This window comes from Schistocerca americana, chromosome 2 (genome assembly GCF_021461395.2).
Source record: "Schistocerca americana isolate TAMUIC-IGC-003095 chromosome 2, iqSchAmer2.1, whole genome shotgun sequence".
NCBI lineage: Eukaryota > Metazoa > Arthropoda > Insecta > Orthoptera > Acrididae > Schistocerca > Schistocerca americana.
In genome coordinates this window covers 196,339,492-196,367,361 of record NC_060120.1, presented here as the reverse complement: position 1 = coordinate 196,367,361, position 27,870 = coordinate 196,339,492, and the positions used below count along the sequence as shown (strand labels likewise).

The window sequence follows — 27,870 nt, the reverse complement described above, 5'->3', positions numbered from 1 at the left end:
CTCAGCCGAAGAGGTGTCAACATGCAAGGGTTCTTGCAAACAGAATATCACCATCATGTTACGCCCTTAGAGACCCGTCATCAGTGTGTAACACCCAGCGTGTTTTAGTTAGCGGTACATAGTACTCATGTGTACCCTCAACTCTTGGATATGGGATTCTGAGAAACAAACAAAAGCAGACGATATAAACACAGTTTTCAAACTACAGAAAGGAGCCATAGTAGTGATAACCAAAAATAATAGTCGAGATCATTGTAAGGATCTGTTCAAAACACTGGGGATTTTAACTGAATCATGTGAGTACATTTATCAATCGATTATTTACATATAAAATAACATTGATAGCTACTGCGCAAACATGTTCGTCCATGACCACAGAACAACGTCTAGATTGAACATACATTTACTTAGAAGAATTAACATAAAACTCAAAGCAACATTTTCTACCCAGGACTACAATTGCGCAATAAATTGTACAATGAAATGCCATGAGAAATTAAAGAGGTAATTAAAACGAACTTATGTAAAAAGGAAGTAAAAAATTCTTGTTACGCAATACATTCTATACAGTGAAAAATCACTTAGTTAACACAAAGTACAGGTTTGGTAAAACATGTAACATATGAAAATAATAATAATAATAATAATATCATTTAACACAGCCACACATCGATCAAGACGCATCCAACACATGGCTAAGAAAAGGCAATATATACAGTGAGACGGAAGGATTCATGATTGCAATACAGGATCAAACAATAAACACCAGATATTACAGCAAGCATATTATTAAAGATCCCAATACCACAACAGGTAAATGCAGACTTTGGAAACAACAAATAGAAACAATAGATCACATCACAAGCGGATGTACAATACTAGCAAATACAGAATACCCCAGAAGACATGACAATGTAGCAAAAATAATACATCAACAGCTTGCCTTACAACATAAACTTATAAAACAACACGTTCCCACATACAAGTATGCACCACAAAATGTACTGGAGAATGATGAATACAAATTATACTGGAACAGAACCATTATAACAGATAAAACAATACCACATAACAAACCTGACATCATACTCACCAATAAAAAGAAGAAATTAACACAACTAATCGAAATATCCATACCCAATACAAAAAATATACAGAAGAAAACAGGAGAAAAAATTGAAAAATACATCCAACTGGTTGAGGAAGTCAAGGATATGTGGCATCAGGATAAAGTTGACATTATACCAATTATACTATCAACTACAGGAGTCATACCACACAATATCCACCAGTACATCAATGCAATACAGCTACATCCAAACTTATATATACAACTACAGAAATCAGTAATTATTGATACATGTTCAATTACCCGAAAGTTCCTAAATGCAATATAACACATACCATACAGTTAAAAGGAAGTGACGCTTGATCAAGGTCCGCGTCACTTTCCATTTTTAACCAGACTTAACGTCTGATAAAGTAAAGAATAATAATAATAATAAACATCTATAATTCCACATGACGCTTCCACACTATGTTATTTTTCTTTTCTGGTGATCCTTGCTCTCAAAGCTATGCACTGTATGATACTAGCACCTTATTCACATTTTCAACTCACCCTCTCACTCATTACAGAGGGATGCTAATTCACTTTTTCAGGCTAGCAAATGGGAAGTTGCTGGACATAAAATGAAAAAAAAACATCGTCGCTATGGAACTGGTACCAGCTGATAGTGTATGTAGCGTCACATTACGAAACAATGTTTTTATGGTGTGTGTAGCGTGTGCATTGGTCGGTGGTGAGAAAGTAGTGAACAGTTAACACTAACCTTTTATATTATTAAATAACTTCTTTGCGAATCAGTATTGCACACCAAGGATAAACCAAATGAAATAGCGCTGTTTTAAACAGAATGGACTTATGGACTTACATTCGGAAAGTTGGAGCCTCCAACCTACATCTGGCCATTCCGATTTAGGTTTTCCGTGGTTTCACTAAATTACTTCAAGCAAATGCCGGGATGATTCCTACTATAAGACTATGGCCGACCACCTGTCCCATCCTTGCCAAATTAGACCTGTAAGTATGTAAATGTCTGTGCATAAGAGTAAGTTATTTTTTTAGTTCTTGAACTTAATGACATGTCCAATATCCTCGTAAAAGCGATCCACCGACGAAGAACGCCTCTGCTACTATCAACTCAGAGTGCTGAATAGTTAGCTCGACCTCCTGACAAAAGTCCGATAGATCATTGTAAAGATATAGTTCTATGGAGCCTACATATTCATTTTTTCTTTAGTAGGTTGATTTATTCTTTATGTTCAGTAACAAAAGTCAATACTTCGGGATAACACACCCATCTGAGCATGAAAGTTTCGTACCTGCATGTACTACTACTCACCATATAGAGGAGATGTTGAGTTGCAGAAAGGCACAACAAAAAGATTTATATCCAAATGAACTTGTGGCCAAAAGCCTTTCTTCACACATTCACGCAAGCACAGCTCACACATACACACATGGCCGCCGTCTCTGGCCACTGAGGCTGGATCTCATTCTGGTTTTCCATGTTTGAAATCCGCATGTATCTGTGCTGTAAGAGAGCCAGTTTTCGATTGTCGAAACTGAAGAATCGAGGGGTAGGATTGGTAACGAGGGACGCGGATTGATAACATGGCTAATGGATTGTTTTTTAGTGGACAAAGACACGGATAAAACACTGAAATTAATATCTTCACCTTATTAATGTGAACTGCAGAAAGGGAGTCATTAACACTGAACTTAGTACCCCTTCACACGAGGCCACCGAAATGTGCTTCTCCGGAGCGGGTCCAGCCTTTAAACGGCCCTGCGTGGCCTACTGGGAAAAGAAGCGACTCCTTTGTCCTTGCGCTGCGTCGCTTTGATCTGCCGCTGCTGCCTTGCTGCCGTGTTTCCGTGCCGCCGTGGAGTCTAATCAGCAGGATGCGTCCCTTTTACTTCTCTTACTGAATCATCACAAGTCGTTGTGCTAACTGCTGACCGTCGTGAGCCCATGAACCAAGCGGCTCCATCCTGGACGATTTTACCAGCTTCTCTTAGAGCCTGCTGAAGAGGCAGACCAGCGATCTACTTGACTTGATCAATCCAACTGTTCGCTGTTCTTCCCTTCTATGATTATTACACTACCGCTCATTAATTTCAATACACCCTGGTATTTCATATTTACAACACAAATCAAACATTATTTCTCACAGAATATAATTATATCAACTTTCACGTATATAATACAATCAAAATCATTATATTTTACTTTCGTCAAAGTATCCTCCTTTGGATTTAATGACTGCCTCACAAACTCGAGTAATGCGGTCCATCAGCTTTTGTAAGTATCGTGAATCTATTAGATCCCACACATCCTTAACAATTTTCCAGAGATGATCCTTGCTGGATATATTAACTTCCCTGATACGACTGTCCACTTCATGCCAGACAATTTAAATGGGATTACAATCGGGGCTTTAGGACGACCATGCCATATCACTCAGTACTTTCTGCTTTTCCTTTGATGCAATGTAGTTCGTAAAGTATGCCGACCGATGTTTTGGGTCATTATCCTCTTGTAAGGTGAACCCTTTCCTTATTAAGCGGAATCCACTTCGTATTGCATGAAACAGAAGTATGCGGTGGTACTGCTTCTGATAGATTCATCCTTCTGTTTTCACAATGTCCGGCAAAACATCCCCAAACCATACTAAAACCTCCACCGTGTTTAGCTGTAGGTAGAACGCACTGCTGTACTACCCTTTCCCGTACAAATCGGGGAACAGGTATTCTCCTTCCGGTTCCAAAAATCTCGAACTTCGATTCATCGGTGAATAAGACTTTCATCCACTCTTCCGATGTCCAATTACGATGTTTTTTAGCCCATATAAGTCTCTTCTGTTTATTTATGGGCCTTAGAAGGGGTTTTCTTGCTGTGACACATCCTTCGCAGCCGGCTTCAGTTAGTCTCCTTTTTAATGTTGCAACAGATATTGTTGTCGTGTTCATTTCTACCAATTCTGCACGAATTTGGGGCGCTGTTTTGGGTCTATTTCTCTTACCGATAATTCTGATATATTTATCATCACTTTTAGTTGTTTTACGAGGTCGTCCTGCTCGCGGTATGTCCTTATTGCTATCTGTTGTCTTCTGGCGGTGAAGGGTGTATTGCACTCCCCCTGTAGACACACTGCCTGTTTCGCAATTCGGCGAATAGATAAACCTGCTTGGCTAAGTGTTACAATTGCAGCCCGTTTTTCTATGGATATCTCCCCTCGTGGGGCCATATTAGCGATGTGCACACTTCAGTGTCACGAAGAAACTGACGTGGAGGAACCACACGTTATGTGTCGTAGCAATGCTTGCCGTTCGCTGCGGTCATCAATCACTACAGGGAACAACACAGGTGCACCAAATGCGGCGTCCGTCGGCAAATAGGTAAACAAACATATCAGATAGGTACATAAAGTTTATATACACAACATTGGTTGTTGGATACTATTGTATCTCGATGACCACAAACAAAAATCATGATGTGTACAACTGTTGTACTATTCCTTTGCTTCCTCAACCGTACCCCGGTATTAGACCTTATCTGCAGATAACTAGATGTCGTTTATTAGGTGTGTTGAAATTAATGAGCGGTAGCGTATCTCTACGGTTTCTCCATTTCTTCTCTCAATAAGGCCAAAGAACTGGAGAATTTTTTGGTTGTCACGAGGAGAAAGGCTCGCGGAGGTAATGAGTTGCCCAATAATAGACACATTAGTTCTTTTTCAGTCCATTTTACGCACTGGATCTTGCACCAGCGCCAAAGTTCAAATGCACCGACATGCTCTTTGTCTCTGGCTTTAGAGGTCCATGTCTCGCAACCATAAAAGACTGTTAGTTATTGCTCTGTTCTGCCAGATATTTGGTGAGCGTCTTCATAGTCACCCGCCCTAACGTGATTCGTATTCTTATCTCATTTTCACAGCTTCCCGTCTCACAGATTGTTGACTCAAGATGGATGAAAGAACGCACGACTTCCATTTCCTTCAGTCAACCTGTGAGTTGAACCTGTACTCCTCTATCAATTATCATGAGTTTAGGCTTGCTGAGATTGAGGTCTATTAGGTCTTATTTAATAGAATAAAGTGTTTTACTTTTGTTAGTAGCTCAGCAAATTCATCTTCCCTGCTCGCTAAAAGCACGGTGTCATCAACAAATTGCGGCGCTGTTGATAGTTCTGCAACCAATTCAGATGCCGTTAGTCCACCATTAAATGCATTCCTAATGACGTGATGTCGTACAGTTGGGGGGATAGAACAAAACCCTGTCCATCACCTTTTGATACACCGAAGAAATCAGATGTGCCTGCACTTACCTCCATAACTGAGAGGTGATCATTGTATACACTTCTGGTCAGTGTTGTCAAGTGTGGTGGTATACTGAACTCTGCAAGCACGTGCCACAACTTTTCCCAGACAACACAAAGACTTTCCTATAGCCAAGGAAGCAGCTGAAGACAGGAACACAGAACTCTTGCGATTTCTCGATTATTTGTTGTATGCTGAGAATCTATTCATTAGATTCTTTTCCTTCGACAAAATGAGCTTGTTCTGTGGATATGTGAGGCTGAGTGTGTGGCTTCAAACGCTAGTTCAAGATATAGAGCAAGATTTTGTTTGCATGGAATATTGGAGCAATAGCTCAGTGGTTGGAGCAGTTTCTGATTGACCCTATCTTGTCAGGGGGACGAAGAGAGACTTCGACCAGTCTTCGGGTCACTCCCCAGTTTGCCATATTCTTGTGCGTATTGAAGGCATAGTATCAACGCCTTCCTGTCCCGTTTCCTTGATCATCTCATTAGATGTATACTATCCAGACCAGGGGATTTATAGTTCTTCAGATGTTGTATTGCGCTTTATTTCACTGTGTAAGATAGCAGGTTCCAATGTAAGTTGCTCAAGTGCTCGACTTCCCGTACTGTTGTTGATCCCATTACACAACTTTCCACCTCGCAACAGCCTCTTCCTTGTCTCCGGCAGGGTTGCCATTCTCATCACCCACACCCACGTACGAGGATTAAATTCACCAGTGATGCTCGTGATTCCTCGAAGGGATCACGTAATTGACTGGGATTAAGATGTTGTTCTATCTCATCATACATACCGTTAATGAAATGTGACGTGGCCTTTCTGCAATTCCGTTGTATTTCTCTGTACAGGTTCGTATATCTCTTTTGTTAGTTGCAGCGTGGACTGTGATAGCCAAGCATGTTTTGTACTTTATGGTCGTTCTAATGTCGGAAGTGATGAGGAAACGACCTCCTCCACTTCGTCCCATGTTTGTGATGCTGGTGTATCTTTATCAAGACTAATATTGTGGACTTTTGGTCTTAGAAGCTCACCAAATTCCCGAAGAGCTCCCTTTTTTGAGAGTTTTAGTTGCCTTCCTGCACTCTTCTTGGTGGATTTGAGCTTAATCCGCATTCTCGTAGGCAACTGATTGTGATCATTTCCACAGTCACCCCAGGAAAGGTCTACCACTCCAAGATCGAAGTCTTCCAACTTATTCACGCAAGGATGAAGTCAATCTAGTTTATGTATCTATCACCAGGTGATATCCAAGTGGTCGCCTTGGGTAATACTGGAACATAGTGTCTCACCTACCCAATAAGGTTCAACCACAGATTGTAAGTGTGTGCATTGGGTAGCCTCCCCTGTTTTAACTTTGAAGTCTCCTTGAACTATTGCCTGGTCTTTGTTAGGAATGTTGCTAATTACTTGTTCGATTTGTTCATAGAACTCCTCTATCTCCTCATCCAACGCTGCTGTAGTTGAGGCAAAGATCTGGTTGATGTTGAGTTTACACGGAGAAGCATTCGTTTTAATGGAGACGATCCTGTCATGAACGGGTTACCGACCACACACTTGTTCAGATGTCTAGGAACAACTATTGCAACACCATTCCTGCTTTGGTCTCTACTCCTTGAAAAGCGCACAGTGTTCCTTACTTGGGTCATGAAGTGGCCACTTCCTCTCGCACTAATCCCTAGAATATCCAAGTAATTCGCACTCATTTCTCTTTCTACTAAAGCAAGTTTTCCCGTCTGAAGAAGCCCACGCACATCATATGTAGTATTCTTACTTACAATGCGCAAGGATAATTCGCACTGTGCTGTTGATCTAATGACTTCTTTCAATCTCCCTCTCCGGAGATCAGATAAGGGGTCTTGAAGCTTCAGATAATTTAGAACAGAGCTAATCTATGGAGTTCTCGTAGTAAATTTCAGTGGTTGTTACCCGTTGCCTTCCACTAACATCCAAAACATGTCTCGTCACCGACTCAGTTTGCCGCTGGGGTTGGTTACGCAACCTTCCACACAGTTGCTCGGCTTAACAGGGCCACCAATTGAAGATAGGAAGTTGGAGAATTGACGTGACAGAGGTTAAAAGTGCTCTATCGCTGAGTTATTGTAATCGCATATCAACCCCATTTTCACTTGCCAGAGTCTCAAGGTGTTCGCAGAGACTCCCCCAGGTCATTTCCTGGGTCCCTCGTACTCGATGAATATTGCTGAAGTCGAATCAAAAACAACTAAGAATATGAGTAACTTAGAAAAACATATCCTCGGTTTAGTGAAGCAGCTGACTTTACAGACGCGAAGCCACCGGTCCAGATTGTACACTAGCCAGCTCCATACCCAGCAATCATATACACTGAAGCGCCAAAGAAATTGGTATAGGCATGCGCATTCAAATACATTGATATGTAAACAGCCAGAATACGGCTCTGCGGTCGGCAACGCCTATATAAGACAAGTGTCTGGTGCAGTTGTTAGATCGGTTACTGCTGCTACAATGGTAGGTTATCAAGATTTAAGTGAGTTTAAACGTCGTGTCACAGTCGGCGCACGAGAGATGGGACGCAGCATCTCCGAGGTAGCTATGAAGTGGGGATTTTCCCCCATGACCATTTCACGAGGATACCGTGAATATCGGCAGTCCGGTAAAATATCAAATCTCCTCCATCGCTGCGGCAGGAAAAGGATCCTGCAAGAACGGTACCAACGACGACTGAAAACAATCGTTCAATGTGACAGAAGGGTAATCCTTCCGCAAATTGCTGCAGATTTCAATACTGTGCCATCAACAAGGTCAGCGTGCGAACCATTCAACGAAACATCATCGACATGGGCTTGCGGAGCCGAAGGTCCACTCATGTACCCTCGATGACTGCACGACACAAAGCTTTACGCCTCGCCTGGGCACGTCAACACCGACATTGGACTGTTGTTGATTGGAAACATGTTGCATGGTCGGACGAGTCTCGTTTAAAATTGTATCGAGCGGATGGACGTGGACAGGTATGGAGACAACCTCACGAATCCATGGACCCTGCGTGTCAGCAGGAGAATGTTGAAGCTGGTGGAGGCTCTGTGATGGTGTGGACGTGTGCAGTTGGAATGATATGGGACTCCTGATACGTCTAGATACGACTCTGACAATGACACACGTGTGCAGTTGGAATGATATGGGACTCCTGATACGTCTAGATACGACTCTGACAATGACACGTACGTAAGCATCCTGTCTGATCAACTGCATCCATTCACGTCCATTGTGCATTACGACTGATTTGGGCTATTCTAGCAGGACAATGCGACACCCTACACAGAGTGGCTCCAGGAACAGAAATACTTTAGTCCTAATAGTAAATTTTATTGGTTAACACGAATTTCGGTTAAGGCGAATTATGAACTCTTTTACAGTCCCAAATGTAATTAAATTTTATTTTAGCGCAAACTTCGAATGTTACAGTAATTTTTTTTTCGAAATAGTTTGCAAGAAATGTAGCTACAGTGTTAACCACCCATTGTTGACTCGTTTTTACCGTATTGTAGGTCGGGAGCTGCGATTATCAGTGTGTACAGTACACTTAGCCAAAGATTATAAAACTACGTTTTACGTGTATTTGCGCTTTGTCACTCGTAATGAAAACAAAATAAGAACTAATACCTCCAACAGCAAAGAAATAGTTCCATGGGAGAACTGGACCGATGGAAACTTCTTTATAAGCAAGGGTGATAATCGAATTTTTCGAGTAAGATCGATGAATTTATGAATTATAGGTTAGAATAAAACGCCTGAATCAGCGATATAAATTCCAGGATGGTAGGTTCGATACGTTGACTTTGCTGGTTACACATTCCACAAAGCCATTAATTTCGTCTTAGAGCTGCTACAAATATTTGTTTCTAATCTCGATGCGCCTGGGAAAACATCATAGGTCAATATACTTACACAGTATTTATTACAATATTTATTTGTCTCGAATGGAGAGTATGAAGATATAGCTCACCAAAGAAAAGAAAGTCACATTTTATATCGAAACAGAACACGAACAGTATGGAATACGTGTATAAGTAAAATTTTGCAAAACTGTATCATGAACGAACAGAAATATCTCTCGATATGCACCAAACTCACAGAGGACTACAAATGGGAAGAGCACAAATACAGAGAGATCAGTCAACGCACATTTCAGTTTTGCAGCTATTGCAAACTGATATTCGTGTGCAACAATTCTTGCAACAAAAAAAAGAAAAAAAAACGCTAACACTCTTTCGTAACACACGGGCTAATCACTGTCGCGTTCACCGGTGCCTTCGCAGCGGCGAATTATGTTATACATTACGTTTCAAAATAAGTGTACTGCTTTCAATCTCCGGTGCGGGCTCGGGCCACTCGGTTCCAAAAAAAATCTTACCTCGGAGGTGCCGAAATGCCGTTCTGGCCCAAATTAAGCGCTGTACTCCACTATTTTACTCACATTTTGACGATCCCCCTATCTTCGTGATGCTTAGAACTTTTCGTGTTACTTTGAAACGTCAACCAATCCATGCAGTGATCGTTTGTAACGCGAAGGTCAATGCTGAGTAACGATAAATATTTAAAATATAAAATTACCCTTAAGAAGATATGTCCTAATAGATGGTGTTCAAGGTATGACGCTTTATCGGCTACAAAGAAAAATTATTCATTAGTAATGAAAACTTTGTACCAGATAAATTTAATTTTCACTAAAAAAGATGAGCGTGACGAACGTAAATGTATAATTAATATTTTAGAGAACTGCGATTTAATAGTGTCTGTCGCCTTTTTTAATTCATTATTTGAAATAATTAATCCAGTTTCTAAGGCTCTACAGCATGAAAATAATGACTTACAGAAAGCTAGTATTTTACTAAGTAATGTTTTGAATAGACTGAGCGAAATAAGAAATCAAAATTCATTCCATGGTTTGCTAGACGAGTTTAGAGACCTAGCAAAAGAGTGGGGGGTAACAACTGTTTCTAAAAATAGAAGACGGAAGGTAACGAAGCAATATTTTGATGAGTTATCAGAAGATGAGAGAATTTCAGACCCGCAATCGTACTTCAAAGTCAATGTGTACTGTTGCTGTTTAGATATATTAATTTCTCAAACTAAACAAAGATTTCTAAGCCTCTTTTACCTTAGTAATACATTTGACGTGTTACAACCTGAGGAACTCTTACCATTTTGAAATGAAATAATAAAAAAGAAGCGGGAAAACTGACTGCTAAATACAGTAAAGACATGTCATTTGATCTGTATGAACAATCAATTTTTTTGAAAATGTATTTAAAAACTAAAATTCAGAAAATCCATTCTATTAAGGCACTCACGGGATTATTACTGATTAAATTCAGTAGCCTTAAATCCAGTTTTCGGAAGATAATAACAGCATGTTTCCTATTTTTGACCCTCCCTGTAACAACTGCAACAGCTGAAAGAAGTTTTTTCGGAATTAAAACTGATTAAAAACTCTCTTAGGACTTCTACGAGCCAAGAACGGCTTTCAGACTTGCCTGTGCTGTCTATAGAGGCAGAACATCTCGAAAAACTAAAATCGTCTTCAGCTATGGATGATTTAATAAGTAAGTTTTCCGAAAAAAGGCGAGAAAAGTATATATTTAGCTCACTTGGCTCCTAGGAGCATTAATTTAAATAATTACTTACCTATGTAACCTATACTTAATCAATAAATATTTATTTTATTCAAAATGAGAGTTTTTGTTTCTTTTGTGAAAAATTTTTACCCTCCATTTGAGCTTCGTCTCAGTCGTGTAAAAAGGGCTCGTCGAAGGCAAGCTACGCCACTGCATAACACAAAACGTTGTGGAACTCATATTCAAAGAAATGTATGCCACGTCTCGTCGGCATCATTCATCAAGCCCACCAGGAGTGCTGTTATAGCTGCTGTACATAGGGATACTGATGTCAGTGTGCAAGAAGTTGCTGTAGTCACTAGTAACAGCTGTACATCTGTGTGGCGAGTAGTAGGAGCCTGCAACTTCCTAGGGGCCCCGCATCGGCTAAGAGAGCATCTCTGGAAAGTCATAAAATAAATTATGTTCATAATACCACAGAAAGGGTAAAGTTTCTTACGCTGACATGTTTATATTCAGCCAGTTCTAAGATGAGGCTATTAACATTTTTTACCTCCGCAATCTAAAACAGATGGTCAGATGTCCATGAAAACACGTAACGCTTGCAAAGGAATGTTTGCTCGTGACAAAGTTATTAGAACAAACAAGGATTTATTGTTTTAAATGAAAATCAAATTATTTCTTCCGTTGTTTGACATATAACGTGTTACTTGCACGCCAGTAAAAAATGTACGTTGAAAAGATACATGATAAATAAAACCAAAGATTGTGACTGAAAAACAATGAACACATTATTATATGACGTCACATTTCTGCCGATGAATTTTGCAAAGAGTAGGTTACGTTGGAAGTCGGAACAATTTGCATCACTTCGGTACACGCTGCATCACTGATGAACTCATTTCTGTCAGTATATGGGGAGTAATCGCTTTACACGTAGCACTAATTCGCTCTCCTGTTTCTCACAGTCGTTGGAACCTCCTTGTAATCTACATGTCTTACACAATGCCAGGAGCGTCAGATCAGGCAATCATGCTGGGTGCCTCTGCATAGGACTGCCTCTTCCCACCCACCGGTTTGGAAACAAGTGGTTTAATCCGTCTCTTGTTACTGAAGAAGTATGGACAGGACACGCATCATGTTGATATCACATCAATTAACGACTTGCAAGGGTACATTTTCTAATGACAAGGATGAAGTATTTATCAGAAAATATGTGTTTCTTCCCCATTTAACGAAGTAAGACTGATCATGCACTGTTAGATTATGGCATATCACACATACTCCACTGTTATGGATTGAACACGTTACGAAGTGAAGGTGCGGTTTCCGTTGACAAGCAGCCCATGTGTCTCAAATTTACATTCCTGTGATTTCTGAACGTGACCTAATCAACAAACAAAACTTATCCGCAGTACTTCTTTACAAACAATAAGCAGTATGTGTACTATGTTAGGTTGAAATCCAGGAGTTTAGGATGAGATGTGGAACACACACATACACACGCAAAGCCATTTATATATATCTCTACGCCTATGAGACCGAGTACTCTGTCATTAATGATTGTAAGGAAGTGCAAACTGGCAATATGAATCAAAATATTGCTCAGAGCAGTAATGGACGTATACAAAGAAAACAAGGACGTAGTATGCTGTAAACTGATCATCATAAGAAAATGATGAGCGCATAACGCACAGCACAAAACGTACCCTTATCATCGTACTTGACAGTACTCGAGACAGTTTGGCTGCAGTCCCACGTGAAACGGAAATCCAATGAGGTTACAGAAAACGCGGAAAAATACATAGTGCAATGTTTACATCAGGTTTATTCTTATGACGAACGTATTATAGCACCACGTTCTTTCGCTGAGTAATTTAATTTATCACTGCATAACTCGGGCCTGTTGGAATATGCAAAGAGATTACGGAGTATCGTAACGGTCGCTGCCGGCCGCTCTTTCGCAGCTAATCGAACTTCAGATACGATTATTTTTAATATTATTCAACCGAAATTCTACCACTTTTCCACTTAGATGTCATAAGGGGTTATGGGCCCTATATAGCTCTGAACGGTGATTTTGGCTACCACAACGCTGCCAAATTTTTGGTCGTTCCCGTTGTACCAGGCGGTTACCAGCGTCTGTGATCCTTCTTCGGCCTCCCACCCCAGGTCCCAGATGGATTTTCCCTTTCTATGGGTGAGACTGCCTTGCATTCATGACGTGTCTTCTCTGTAAACACAAACTCTCATGTAGTCGGTGACAACAGCTAATCAAACTACTGTTTAGTCGTCAAAATTAATTATCACTTGTAATTTTTGGAACAGTACTACTTCCCTGTGTCTGCTTCTGTAACTCAATGGTCAGCGTGCCTGCAGGCCTGGGTTCTATTCCTGGTACTGTTAGGGATTTTTCCTTGTTGGGAGGACTGGAAAGGGGTGCACTTAGCCACAGGATGCTAGCTGAGGAACTACTTAAGCGAGAAGTATCGGCTCCAAGGTCTGGGAAGCTGACAACTTCCAGGAGAGCAGTGTGCCGACCACACGCCTCTCCGTACTGCATCCGAATGACGTCATTCGCTGAGGATAACACGGTGGCTGGTCAGTACCGATTGGCCCAACAGGGCCTTTAATGGAGTTTTAGCTCTAGATTTAAATGCCACCCTGTACTCCAGACTGCTCAAATTCATTGACTACGTAGCAACAGCGAAAGCGGTTATACCGAAAGACAGTCTCAAGATTTGAAAAAGTCTGGAACCTCATACATGCGTGCAAACGGAGATAAATCCTACCACTACAAACAGTGATCAGGGTTTTTGGAATAGTAATATTTAAAGTAATTCTTTCAGTTTCTGAGAAATTAAGAGCAATAAATGACTTCTGTTCAGATCGAACTGTATTCATCTACATCTATACCTACATGTATACTCTGCAAATCAAATTTAAGTGCCTCGGAGACGGTTCATCGAACCACCTTCACAATAATTCCCTATTATTCCAATTTCGTACAGCGGGTGGAAAAAACGAACACCTATTATCTTTCCGTGCGAGCTCTGATTTCCCTTATTTCATTATCATGATCATTTCTCCCTATGTATTTTCGCATTCAGAGTAGAAAATTGGTGCTTCACATTTCGTGAGGAGAAAATGGTTCAAATGGCTCTGAGCACGATGGGACTTAACTGCTGAGGTTCAAAATAGCTCTGAGCACTATGGGACTTAACTTCTGAGGTCATCAGTCCCCTAGAACTTAGAACTACTTAAACCTAACTAACCTAAGGACATCACACACATCCATGCCCGAGGCAGGATTCGAATCTGCGACCGTAGCGGTCGCGCGGTTCCAGACTGTAGCGCCTAGAACCGCTCGGCCACTCTGGCCGGCGTCGTGAGGATACTCCGCTGAAACGAAAAACGCTTTTGTTTTAATGATATCCACCCAAAATCCTGTATCACTTCACTGACACTCTCTCCCGTATTTCGCGATAATACAAAACGTGCTGCTCTTCATTGAACTTTCTCGATGTACTCAGTCAATCCTCTCTGATAAGGATTCCAAACCGAGCAACAGTATTCTAAAAGAGAGCGGACAAGTGTAGTGCAGGCAGTCTGTTTAATAGGCCTGTCACATTATCTAAGTGTCTTGTCAATAAAATGCAGTCTTTGGTTAGCCTTCCCTACAACATTTTCTGTGTGTTTCTTCCAATTTAAGTTATTCGTAATTGTAATTCCTAGTTATTTAGTTGAATTTATGGCCTTGATTTATCGTGTAACCGAAGTTTAACGGATTCCTTTTAGCACTCCTGTGGATAACCCCACACTTTTTGTTATTCAGGGTCAACTGCCAATTTTTGCACCATACCCATATCTATTCTAAATTGTTTTGCAATTTATTTTGATCTTCTGATGACTTTACTAATCGATAAACGACAGCATTATCTGCAAACAACTTAAGACGGCTGCTCAGATTGTGACCCATATCGTTTATGTAGGTAAGGAACGGCAATGGGCCTATAACATTATCTTGGTGAACGCCAAAAATCACATCTGTTTTACTCGGTGACTTTCCGTCAGTTAATACGAACAGTGACCTCTGACAGGAAACCACAAATCCAGTCACATAATTGAGCCGATATTCCATAAGCACGCAATTTCACTACAAACCGCTTGAGTGGTACAGTGTCAAAAGCTTCCGGAAATCCAGAAATACGTAATCAATTTGAAATCCCTTGTCAATGGCACTCAACACTTCGTGCGAGTAAAGAGGTAGTTGTGTTTCATAGGAAGGACTTTTTCTAAATCCAGTTTGACTGTGTGTCAATGGAGCAGTAGAGTCAGCATGGCTCACTATTTCTGCAGGTGACTTCCATCAGCTAGTTGACTCCATACCACGTCGAGTTGCTGTACAGCGTCGAACAAAAGGAGGTCCGTCAAGATATTAAAAGATATTCTGTTACTTTTGTCACCTCAGCGTACGTCTTGTGACCCATTGTGTTCTGATCTGCCTGCCTCGTTACGACGAAAGCCTGCTGTTGGCTGTTCCATTTACTTTTCCTTGCTTGCTATCGCACATCTTTTTTCAATTGGTATTGCACTAGTAAACTGTATCATTTCTTCTTACATGCATAAGATATATACATATTTCTGTATCTGTCAGATTTACTTTTTAATTTCCTTATTTTTTTCCCTTTTAACATCCAAGACAATTTACCTCAAAAATTCCAATTGGTCTGCTCGCTGTCTTCACCAATCACCGGGCTCCCTGAAATATTTCCTTATTTGGTTATTCCGCAGATGTCGCTGCACCACAACATTGTGCAACACGTCACCATCGAAAATAAATCAGAAAAAAAATCCGCTGGGTGAAGTATGTTGCGCATTTTCGGTTCAGTTACAGATGCGTTTAAGTGGTTCTTTGCAATGAGCTTACTTGAGCTGTATTTTTCCATTCTGTCTAGTCATTAAGTGAAGCGCACACACAGAGAGCGCAAGAACCGTTGTATAATTGGAATGAAACGTTTTTTCCCTTCTTTTAGCGATGGCCTGGGCCGAGGATACATGTGGTGGAGGCGAAGACGTTTTCAACTGGCATTCCTGTGCTTCGTTGGATTCGCAAATCTCTATGCTGTCAGAGTTAACATCAGTGTCGCCATTGTCGACATGGTGGCTAACCGTTCAGTTAGCACAGAAAACAACACGGTGACATATGTGAGTTATTGCAGCTACATCATAAAATTCTTCTCTTTTCCCTTTCTGTGTGATCTGAATTTGACATGACTCGTTGGCCTGCAACTAAATATCATGCTAAAAATTTAAGAGTTCTTAGTTTGAACTACATTCTTTACTAGGTAATTTGTCATGTAACCTGACTTTTGCGTCTAGAAATGTGTTGTTTCGGGGGAGAAATAAGAGTGCGCACAGGATTGGGTGACCGATGTGCAGTGACAGTTTTCGTCCAAAGCGCTGTGCGAGTTCATTTGTTTGTTCGGAAGGGGAGGCCGACACTGTCTTGCCATCATTCGGCCGGTCGTCAAGGACAGAATCGAGACGCACGCCCTGCAATTTTTCTCAAACGATTTTACAAAAACCATTTAGTAAAAAAAATATGTATGTCAGGTTCATGATGATGTGCCCATCATTTCTTTAATGCTCATAATTACTGTGATATTTTCGTGGAACTAATACACTGCGCGAGATTCGTAAAAGTTTTCAACGAGAAATGGGGGTCGCTACAGTTTTGCGTTTGGTGTGTACTACATAATATATTGGTATGTATGAAGTTTAACGAACATATTGAATTTTTCTTTAGACTTGGGTGGAGGTCTCTACCTGTTACCAATCTCAAGAAAACTGATCTGACATAGCACAATCATTTGCGATCGCACTGCACAAGCGACAAAGCCGGAGTGTAATACCCGCAACATTTCTTATATTTCATTAACGGCTTGAGATATCAAAATGAGAGAGAGTCGCGATGACCAGGGGTACCCAAAACAGAATTACAAACTCAAATTCCAATGAAATACAATATTGCAGTACTCGAGATATCTTGTTATACTGTCTGTACTCATAAATGTCTTCCACACTATTTGCTAATTGTTCATACAAACTAACCTATGTACATAGAAGCCTAGAAGATTCGTTTACCATTGATAAAAAAATACATAATATATTGGGAAATTAATCCCCCTACTTGAAAAAACATACATTTATGTGTAATAATACTGTCCATAGCAGTGACTGTTTTTCTAAACAAATAGTTCCATGAATTCTTTATATAGGATAATTTCTTGGCTAACAATTTACGAATTTCAGTCACAACACAGATGTAGTTAACAGATGCTTGAGTACATTACCCAGCACCTATGGTCTCTTGTAAGTTGATGGACCAGCAATGGTACAACCATACAGGAGTGTGGGAGTGGATCCTCCCACATCTTTCAGTTTCCTTCCTAGATTTCTCATCACACTCTCCAAAGGATAGATTATTTCCTGTCTGGCATTCATATCAAATCCTGCAACATTGTTTTCTGTGCTAAGTATGCTGTTTAATACCTCCCTCACATCACACGGCATATGCTCTGCCTATATACGGAGTGTACATAAAGTCCAAGAACACTTACAATTATTTATTGCACAAGAACTAAACATTGTACAGATATAATTCATATTGCATTTTGAAGAGAAACTCTGAACATTTTTTTTTTTTTAAGAAACATTCAATATGCGAACCACGAATGACCCGGCAGACATAAATATGGTAATCAAATTCTTGCCATACCCATACCAGCTTGGCATTGTCAGCTGTGGCAGTCACTTCCCATATTCTCTCCCAGAGATCTGCTACTTCACATGGTAGAGGCAGTACATACACCAGATCTTTAATGTGTCTCCACAGAAAAAAGTCACACAGCGTGAGATCTGGTGATCGGGCAGGCCATCTCATGAAACAGCTGTCTCCTTCTATAGCATGACCGTGATGTTTGTGTCTAGCACTGACTATTGGCAAATTACCAAACTATGCTGTGGCGGTATGGATGGAAAAAAAAATACCTTTCAGGGTTTCTCTTCAAAATTACATATGTATGATATGTGTACAATGTTTGGTTCTTGTGCAGTAAATAATTGAAAGTGTTCCTGGACTTTATATACATGCTGTATATTTGGAAAAAAAAGCCAAGTATACATCAGAAAGGATTAAAGTGTTCATATATGAAACTTTAATAAACAGAGCTAAATGCAATGAAAAAATGAACTAGTAAGGTGATACACACAGATATACTAAGATACTATTTCTAATTTTAACAGTAAAAGATATGAAAATTTATTATTAGATCTTTAATGGCATTGTCCCATTTCGAAACTGTAAAAGGATCTACTCATTTAGTATCATGGCATATATGTATCAAATTCTAAAGCACAAAACATAATTATATAGTTGTATGAACCTGCAAATATAGTGTAGCATAGATTTAAACTCAGTCGATAGATAAGACAGAACTTTAGAAATTAGATCAACTTACAGACTACATTCCTGACAAACAAAACAGAACTATATATATATTTGTATGAATCTGCAAGTGTAGTGTATATTCTCTTCCAGGCCAGAGGTCACTATGCATCCATGTTCAAAGCTCTTGTTTTCTATGCAAAAAGTTAACAGTACCTGAGATTTCAACATTTTGCTTTGCTTTTATGTAGCTCCTCTTATCTTTACACGTATAATGGACATTTCCACAAAATTCGTACTATACTTGATCTTGTCCCTAAATTGTTCAGATATACTACAAATCGGGCTACCGGTATCAATAAAACAGTCACCTTCCCACTGATCAATCTTAATTCTAATATAAGGACACTCAAAATCTGAATCATCTTCTCTGTTGTCAGTCACTTCATGCTACATCCACACTGTCTTCAGAGTTTTATCAACTTCACTGGTGTAGTAACATGATTCACAATTTCTGTCCCACTTCACCTAGTGTAGGCCAGGAACTGGCTGCTAGGCATGCCCAATGTGAACTGACTGGTCACAGCTCGTGCTGCCCGAGTTGTTGTTCTTCCGCCGGCAGAGGGCGCGGCCGAATTCTTGCGTGCCCTCTGGTGGATGGGACTTTACTTGCGGCAACTACTATCCGTGATGCGCCGTGCCAATGTGTGCCTCCCGCGATCTTTCTGGTGGCTACTGCACTCCTCCTCCTTCGGGGGGTGAAGCCACTGCGATCCACTGCGTCGGAAGGTGGAGTGTCATGCAATAGCGATGACCTCCACATCCATTGGAAGGCTGGAGTCGGGGGGGGGGGGGGGGGGGGATCTGCCAACCCTCGAGCCGGAACCTTCAAATATGGTTGGAAGTAACCCACACGAAGAGGCCCCCGTCGTCCCACCACTGGAGCTCGGGACAGAACGGGCGACAAGCTGTCGAACCTCGGATCCCGGTCCACATCGGGAGGGGCAAGACCCAGTGGCAGGGACGATGAGAAAGGGACGACCACAGGGGAACCAGCCTGCTGCAACTACTGTCCGTGACACACCGTGCCGATGTGTGCCTCCTGCGATATTTCTGGTGGCTACTGCAACTTGTATCATAGCATTACTTTGGTTACTCATGTTGTCAGGTAAAGATTGAACACAATGAATAGATTACATGGCAAAACTATCACCAATTCTTACACAAGGAAAACAAAACACATTACTGTCAAATTTAAACTTCCTGCTTAGATCCTTGTTCATTTCATTCCATCAATTTGGATACAAAATCTGACTAATCATAGCTAACTTGTTCCAGTTGTTGCTGTTGTGGTCTTCAGTCCTGAGACTGGTTTGATGCAGACCTCCATGCTACTCTATCCTGTGCAAGCTTCTTCATCTCCCAGTACCTACTGCAACCTACATTCTTCTGAATCTGCTTAGTGTATTGATCTCTTGGTCTCCCTCTACGATTTTTACCCTCCACGCTGCCCTCCAATGCTAAATTTGTGATCCCTTGATGCCTCAAAACATGTCCTACCAACCGATCCCTTCTTCTAGTCAAGTTGTGCCACAAACTTCTCTTCTCCCCAATCCTATTCAATATCTCCTCATTAGTTACGTGATCTACCCACCTTATCTTCAGCATTCTTCTGTAGCACCACATTTCGAAAGCTTCTATTCTCTTCTTGTCCAAACTGGTTATCGTCCATGTTTCACTTCCATACATGGCTACACTCCATACAAATACTTTCAGAAACGACTTCCTGACACTTAAATCTATACTCGATGTTAACAAATTTCTCTTCTTCAGAAACGATTTCCTTGCCATTGCCAGTCTACATTTTATATCCTCTCTACTTCGACCATCATCAGTTATTTTACTCCCTAAGTAGCAAAACTCCTTTACTACTTTAAGTGTCTCATTTCCTAATCTAATCCCCTCAGCATCACCCGATTTAATTTGACTACATTCCATTATCCTCGTTTTGCTTTTGTTGATGTTCATCTTATATCCTCCTTTCAAGACACTGTCCATTCCGTTCAACTGCTCTTCCAAGTCCTTTGCTGTCTCTGACAGAATTACAATGTCATCGGCGAACCTCAAAGTTTTTACTTCTTCTCCATGAATTTTAATACCTACTCCGAATTTTTCTTTTATTTCCTTTACTGCTTGCTCAATATACAGATTGAATAACATCGGGGAGAGGCTACAACCCTGTCTCACTCCTTTCCCAACCACTGCTTCCCTTTCATGCCCCTCGACTCTCATAACTGCCATCTGGTTTCTGTACAAATTGTAAATAGCCTTTCGCTACCTGTATTTTACCCAGAATGCACATTTATCTATGTTATCATTTATCTATGTTATCATCAGTATGGTCCCAAACAAACTTCAAAAAGTTTTCACCTTTATTCTCCAGGTTCACAGATACCTCATCTTTACTGACTGGGTCACCACTCTGCGTAACATTAATGAAAAACTGTTTTGCCTGGAATGGTGTTCCATGACTGTCACTTACAACGCCACATACATCACTTACCTTACCTGTATTGTTAACACCATTTCAAATGACTCTGAAACTTCATTATTCTTAAACACCAAAAATACCTGATACCAATCATCTTCTATTCCTCCAAAATTACTTCAACAACAACATCACTAACAATACAACTCTCATCTCCATAAAAGTCACGTACTTCACCTACATTCCTTTGCAATAAGCCGCTAGTCTCAGACTCACCAACCTCAGTTATTTCACAGCTCTCATTCACATCTACATCAAAAATATCATCTAGTTCAGATCCCATTAAAAAAAAAAAGACATGTTCCACATCCACGAGGATCTCCTCAGCACGGATCTATGGAATGAAAAACTAATCTAGTCTATCACCTGATTTACGTACATCGACAACACTGTTTTCCAACCAAGAGAAGAAATCGTTAGTACATACTATATCAAAATTATCACTATTCTCACATTCTGGTTTGTGATTAGCATCTACATCACCATAATTAAACTTAGTGACCAAAACTTTTGAGCAAAACATTAACGAGAAATCTGATATTCGTTCTGTTCAGTTTCAGATACATGTGCCATATCATTAACACTGTTATTATTACCTAATTGCAAGAATAACTTGGGGGTCCTGTGTTTGTTGTGTTTCCTCATCCCAAAACTATGGACCTTCATTGATGTGAACTGCCATTTCCTAAGTAGTTACTTCTATGATTGTTTCTTCTATTAAAATGCCCATGGTTATCCCCATTATTCCTATCCTGATGATGATCTTAAGTTCTCTCTCTATTAACACTTTGATCCTGATAACTTTTATCATTATCTCTGTTTCTGTAATTACCCACATTGTGATTTCTATTATTCTGATTATTATGGTACATACTTCTTTCTGCTGCCCTATCCAGCCTATCAACATATCGTAAAAATTGTTCAAGACAATCGTCAGGTTCGTGGACTAAATCCCACCGCAACCTTTCTGGTAATCTCCTCTTAAGTGCATCAGTCAAGGTCATTTTGTCAAATGGTTTGTCAAGGTGTGCTAAGTTTTTAAGTTGGTTCTTACAAAACTCTTTCAAAGTGCCGTCCCTACTCCTATAATTAGGACCATTCAAAAATTCAATCTTGATTCTCCCCTGTTCAACTTTTGACCAAATTTTATTTTAAAAACTTTTCTCAAAACTCTTATATGTTTACTACTGACGTAAATTTAAATTTACCCATGACAGAGCGTCGCCTTCAAGACATCTTTTAACAAATTTAATTTTTTGACTATCATTCATGCCTGACACAAAACTATCTCTACAGTGGTGCAGTGTGGTAAATTATCTGATGAAAAACTTTTGATAGGAGTGTTAGGCCATGCAGTACCATTGTTTGCATAAATTTCCTGAACTGCTGAAATTTTTTGATCTAAAACAGTTGCATTAGTTTGTATTTTGTTTTCAACAATTAAATTTTTTTGGTTTAAACTAGCGATATTTTGTTCCATTTTTTTCCGCTGTGGCCTTCTCTTCAACTCTGATCTCACCAGCATTCTTTAATGTTTCACTGACTCATCTACGAACTCATTTTCCAAAGCAATAAACTTATTTTCTAAAACATCAACTTTTTCATTCACACTCTTTAACCCATGTGACAACCCATTTTTTAGCTCTGAAACTTGATTAGTAAGTTGGTCCATCTGATCTTGTACTTTGTGTAATTTGTCATTGTTATCTGTCTTCATTTCCTCTATTTTTGCCAAAATTAACTGAAAAATATCAGTTTTTACTGTTTCTTTACTGACTATGATTTTGCTCAGCTCAGACATGTCCTTACTGGATCCTACAGCTTTCATTTCCACCTCACTCCTACCCTCATCTCTATTCATTTTGTTAACAAGCGCACAAGTCAACAAACAAATTAACTTCACAAATAGTTTGTACTTATCTTTTCTTTTTGATGTCCTTGGTTGTAGTTGTAAAGTCCTCTTTCATTTGAACCGGTCTGTCATTATTGGTACCACATCTTCACTGTTGGTATGATGTGCTTTATTGGGCAGCATTCGGTTTTCTTGCATCGTGAGATCAGAAATTTATTCATACATAAATTGTAAATAAACTACGTTCTTTTCTGCAACAGATAAAGCTACATTATTAGTCAATTGATCCCGTACAATGCCCACACTTGTAATCTACTCCTCCCTCCTTTCTTGTCACTACTGTCATTGATGGTAAGTCTTTTCATAAGATTTGAGAGGAATGAGATTTACAATAAACTCTTTACTTATCTTTTCTCTCACGTTTGGCTCCAGTTCTTCATGTCTAGGCGTCTGATTCTTGAAACTGAAATTTTCACATTTTAGGTTCTCATGGTCCAATTGATCTAAATAAATTTGAAGAATGTCTGTGCAGACTTCTTGTTTTTCTATATTTATTTGCATCACATTTTACTGTATCACACTGTCTTTTGAATTTTCACATTAACAAAGCCAAAATTACATTGTTAATCCAAAGTACAAAAATACGTCCGATCACATCAGAGGCGTGTTTACTACTCCCTCACTCTGCGGTAATAACAGTATTCCAAAAGGTTTACAATCTTTCTTGCAAATGAATTTGTATCAGTTTATTATTATTATTTGATAAATGAATCCAGAAATAAATATAATAAACAGTACTAGATTGTGTAACTAATGATAGAAATTTTAAGTGTGCCAAATATTTCATAATTTCAAATGTTTCTAAAAAAATAATTTTAACTTTACATCCAAAGCTAGTACACATCAACTGTAGCAACGAAAATAAAGTAATTCCTTTTCATAGATTTTAGCTCATAATATAACATATTGTATATAAAACTATATGAAATTTTTCAGAAAAACAGCTGAGACAACACTGACCTGTCCAAAATTCGAGAAATATTTCTAGTATTGACTACTTCTGTTGAGGAAAAGTATTGCTAGAGGAGGGTATCCCTTTGCACTGTGGAAAATACAAGACCAACAATTTCCTATCAAACCCATTACCAGCATCTAGTTTGTTCCAATGTTGGGTCTGCATTACAGCATCATTGTCTGTATTACCATAATGACTGTGGAAATGAAATTGAAGAAGAGAGTGAAACACAGTGTTTGCACATAACCTACAACTCTTGGATCGTACCAAAAAGAGCAACTGAGCTTAACATTCCCATCTGACACTCAGGTCACCATCAACAGAGCTATATTCTCTTATTTCATGGCATACTATGGAAATACTTGAGCTTTAATGCTGCAGTAGGTCCACAGTCCAATGATAAGAATTATGTGTTAATCCATTTTCTCATCCTAAGACATCAAATACTGACTGATAAAATTTCTCTCACCATCAGATTTTGAGAGATTATCTCCAGTACACCATCACTCTACCAGGGTGTCAGGCTGTATTAGCAATAATACCACCAGAGATGGTTTCTCTTAATGGTTTCATATACTCAGTAAAAAAAACACGAAACCAGGCTACGTCAGCTGGCCTGCACCACATCTCATTTTCTTGCCTTTTTTTGTTTTCCTAAATCACACCAGGAGAAGGGCAGAATGCATTCCTCGTTGCTTGTTCTTTGTTTTTAATGCTATTTTCATTAAGAGGGTGATGCATCTTAAGAAAAGAATAAGGACTTTAAAATTTTAAAACCCAAAAATGTATTGAGATTAAATACGCAATTCACAACTAGCTTATTCAAGATGGAGTACAATCTCAAATGGGTTAGAATGCGAGAATGAAGCAACCACAGCCTTTTAGGGAACTAACTTAACATTATCCTTACATGAACCACAAACAGTCTAAATCAGGCATGTTAAAACAACAAAATTGCTTCATTGTTCTGAAAGTATAACATACAGTTGTTCAGTTAGTTCTGTTTGTTGGGCTAGGGCTTGTAACAAATTAATATATCTCGCTATGTCAGAGATCATTGCAGATGATTAGCACTGCTTCTGTTTCATATTTTTCAAAATAAATGAAGCACACAAAGACTCCTTCTACTATCTTTTGTGTCATGATTGTCTTCCTGTGGAGATACTTTTGCTTTTTCTCTGTAATTTTTGTTATGATAATAATGTTATTCAAATACATGTATGTTTCTATTTAGAGGCAACTCATCCATATTCCTTTACTAATGATGTACACACAGTTTGTTCATCTTTTAGCTATTTAACTGCATTGGGAAGTGAATGGTTTGGTGGCGTTTTGATTGCGCCCCATCACACACCATCATATACACATGTGTTTTTACAAGTTGAACCTTGCAATCTAAATTTCTTATTACAAAGTCTGATTACTGTTTCTGTGCAAATAATTTGTTGCACTATACTTCATATTATCAAGGACTGCCATCACCAATGTTTTCCACTCCCCAACGATAACTCTGCATCTGACTCTAAAACAAATCTGAAAATAACAGATAATGGAGCCATATTTGGCTCAGTAGGAGTCTTAATATAAGTCAACATTAAAACTCTCATTGTCTATGTTATTTTTTATTTATTTATTTATTTATATAAAAAAACAGGCTTCTGCTGTGGTCACGGTGATGTGTCCCACCTCTGAATAATTCACTTTTGGATGATTAAAGTTCATTCATTTTATTATGCATTCATTCTTTGAGGAGTCCATTGCAGTGTAGTCTTAAATATTAAAAATAAATACAATGTGTTGAACTATGTGCCACATTACTCAGTTTAAAAGAAAACACACAAAGTTATTGACTAGAAATTAATCTTTGGCACATGCAGTTACCATTTGTGTTATTCAGCTAACAACTGTAATTAATTTATTGACACAGTATGGCAATCTCTTAATGGAGTATTGTGCACTGAGCATGAACCCCTCATAAAAGTTTCATAGTAAACTGTTTGTTTCAGGAGCAAGATTTTCCATGGGACTCAAGAGTGCAGAGCCTCGTGCTGAGCATGTTCTTCTATGGCTATGTGCTCACACAGCTGGCAGGTGGCTGGCTAGCTACTCGGTTTGGTGGTGCTAGACTCGTAGGGATAGCAGTCGCTGGCTCTGTACTGTTGTCAGTTTTCACACCACCCCTTGCCTGTTCCAGCTTATACCTGCTGATGGCTGCTCGTGTCCTTATGGGCTGTTTTCAGGTTGGTCTCTTGCTGTCTGATATAACTGGAGAACGAGTCATACACCGTCTCACACACACACACACACACACACACACACACACACACACACACACACACACACACACACACACATTGTGTTGTAATTAGTTTAATAATGTATTCATCATTCCTGCAGGAACAATATGTATGGAGCTGAAGCCTACAAGGAACATGAAGAATACATCATTATCGTCAGCTCCCTACATACTGCTTCTATGGGGGTCATGTATACAGTATTAGACGAACTACAGCACATACAGAGCCATTTAAACTGCCATTCTCTATATAAGATTGGAACAGGAAGAAACCCAAACATGAGATACCATGGTAAGTACCCTCTGCTATACATTTCACAGTGGTTACTGAGTATGTAGGTAGGCGTAGATGTAGTTTGTAATGTAAATGATGCAGAAAATGTAGTCCCATAAATTTAAGATGTTCTACTACAGTGATTTTCAGTCATCCTTTGCTAGTAAAATGTAATTTTTACGAGGGTTGGTAACATCAACACATAGCTTAGAGAGAACAGAATGTCATTGAACCAATATTCATGACATAGAACCCTCATAAAAATTTCATTTTACTATCAAAGGATGATTGAAAATCACTGTAGTAAAACATTTTGAATTTATGGGACTGAAGTTAGATGGAATCCTTATTTTATAACACAATCAGGATCTTGTGTAAAATTTGGCTGTTAGTGTCTTTCCTACTGTGTGAGAAAAATCTCTGTATTCACTTAACAGACACAGTATACATTGTATCAAAAGAAAAATTTAATTGAGAAAACTAAAAATTATGACAGTGTTACCCTCAGAAGGTGAAATATACAGTTGCACTGCTTTTTTCCAAGATAATATATTTGATGGCATAATTTTGAGACAACTCTGGTATTCACAGTGAACATTCTTAGCCCAGCAAACAGCATTCAGAGTAAATTGTATAAGTTCATGAACTCGCAAACTTTTTGTAGGCCACTCTTTAAGTACCATGTAAATTAAAACTTGACTGTCTGTGTGTGTATGGGATTTGTAGTTTATAATATGGACTTAATTATTCCAAAGTATCTGCTACATTCAGTCAGTGGACACTATAGAGAAACACAATTTGCCCTTGGATAACATTTCCCTACATGTTATAAAGATCTGAACATGCTATTATGCAAGATTTATCTTAACTGGAGTATCACATATTCAAATCTACATTAAGAAGCTTTCTAGTGGCACACTTCATTTGTTCTGTTCAAAACACAATCATGGCACTATGGAGTGCTTTGTTACATGCATGTGGGTGCACGCACACACACACACACACACACACACACACACACACACACACACACACACACTCACAAATGAGAAAAAGAGAGAAAGAGTAAACAAGCTATTTTAACTAAAATCCTTTACAGAAGAAAAGAAATAAAAGATAGATTCCTCAGTGCTTTCTCTATACTCATAAACTAAGTGGCAGAAGTATAATTTCTAGTTATCTAATGCAGTGTTTAATTTTTATGATGGCTGTAAAGAAATTAGATTGAACATAGTTGGTAGGTACCAAAATTGTGATTTGGTGGTAGTTTTGCGGTAAAAACTGGTAGTGTATTGTGCTGATGGTTTCATTTTGGCATACAGTCATTTCCTTATGTGTCACTTTTTGACCCTTGGTGACATCATTCACTAGACTGACTCTGTGAAGTGGGTTTCCACACTCATCCCCACACATGGGTGTTGGTAACAATACAGGTTGTAAATACTTATGT

General features: G+C 39.3%; 1 protein-coding gene across 1 annotated transcript in view; it reads left to right on the top strand.

Moving 5' to 3' along the window:
* The window catches only part of LOC124596008 (sialin-like), a 153,826-nt gene that overhangs the window by 93,546 nt on the left and 32,410 nt on the right, over positions 1 to 27,870 (top strand). The window contains exons 3-4 of the mRNA XM_047134960.1: positions 16,022 to 16,193; positions 25,857 to 26,090. Of these exons, the coding sequence (XP_046990916.1) occupies positions 16,022 to 16,193; positions 25,857 to 26,090 (406 nt within the window). The remainder of the gene's footprint in view (positions 1 to 16,021; positions 16,194 to 25,856; positions 26,091 to 27,870) is intronic.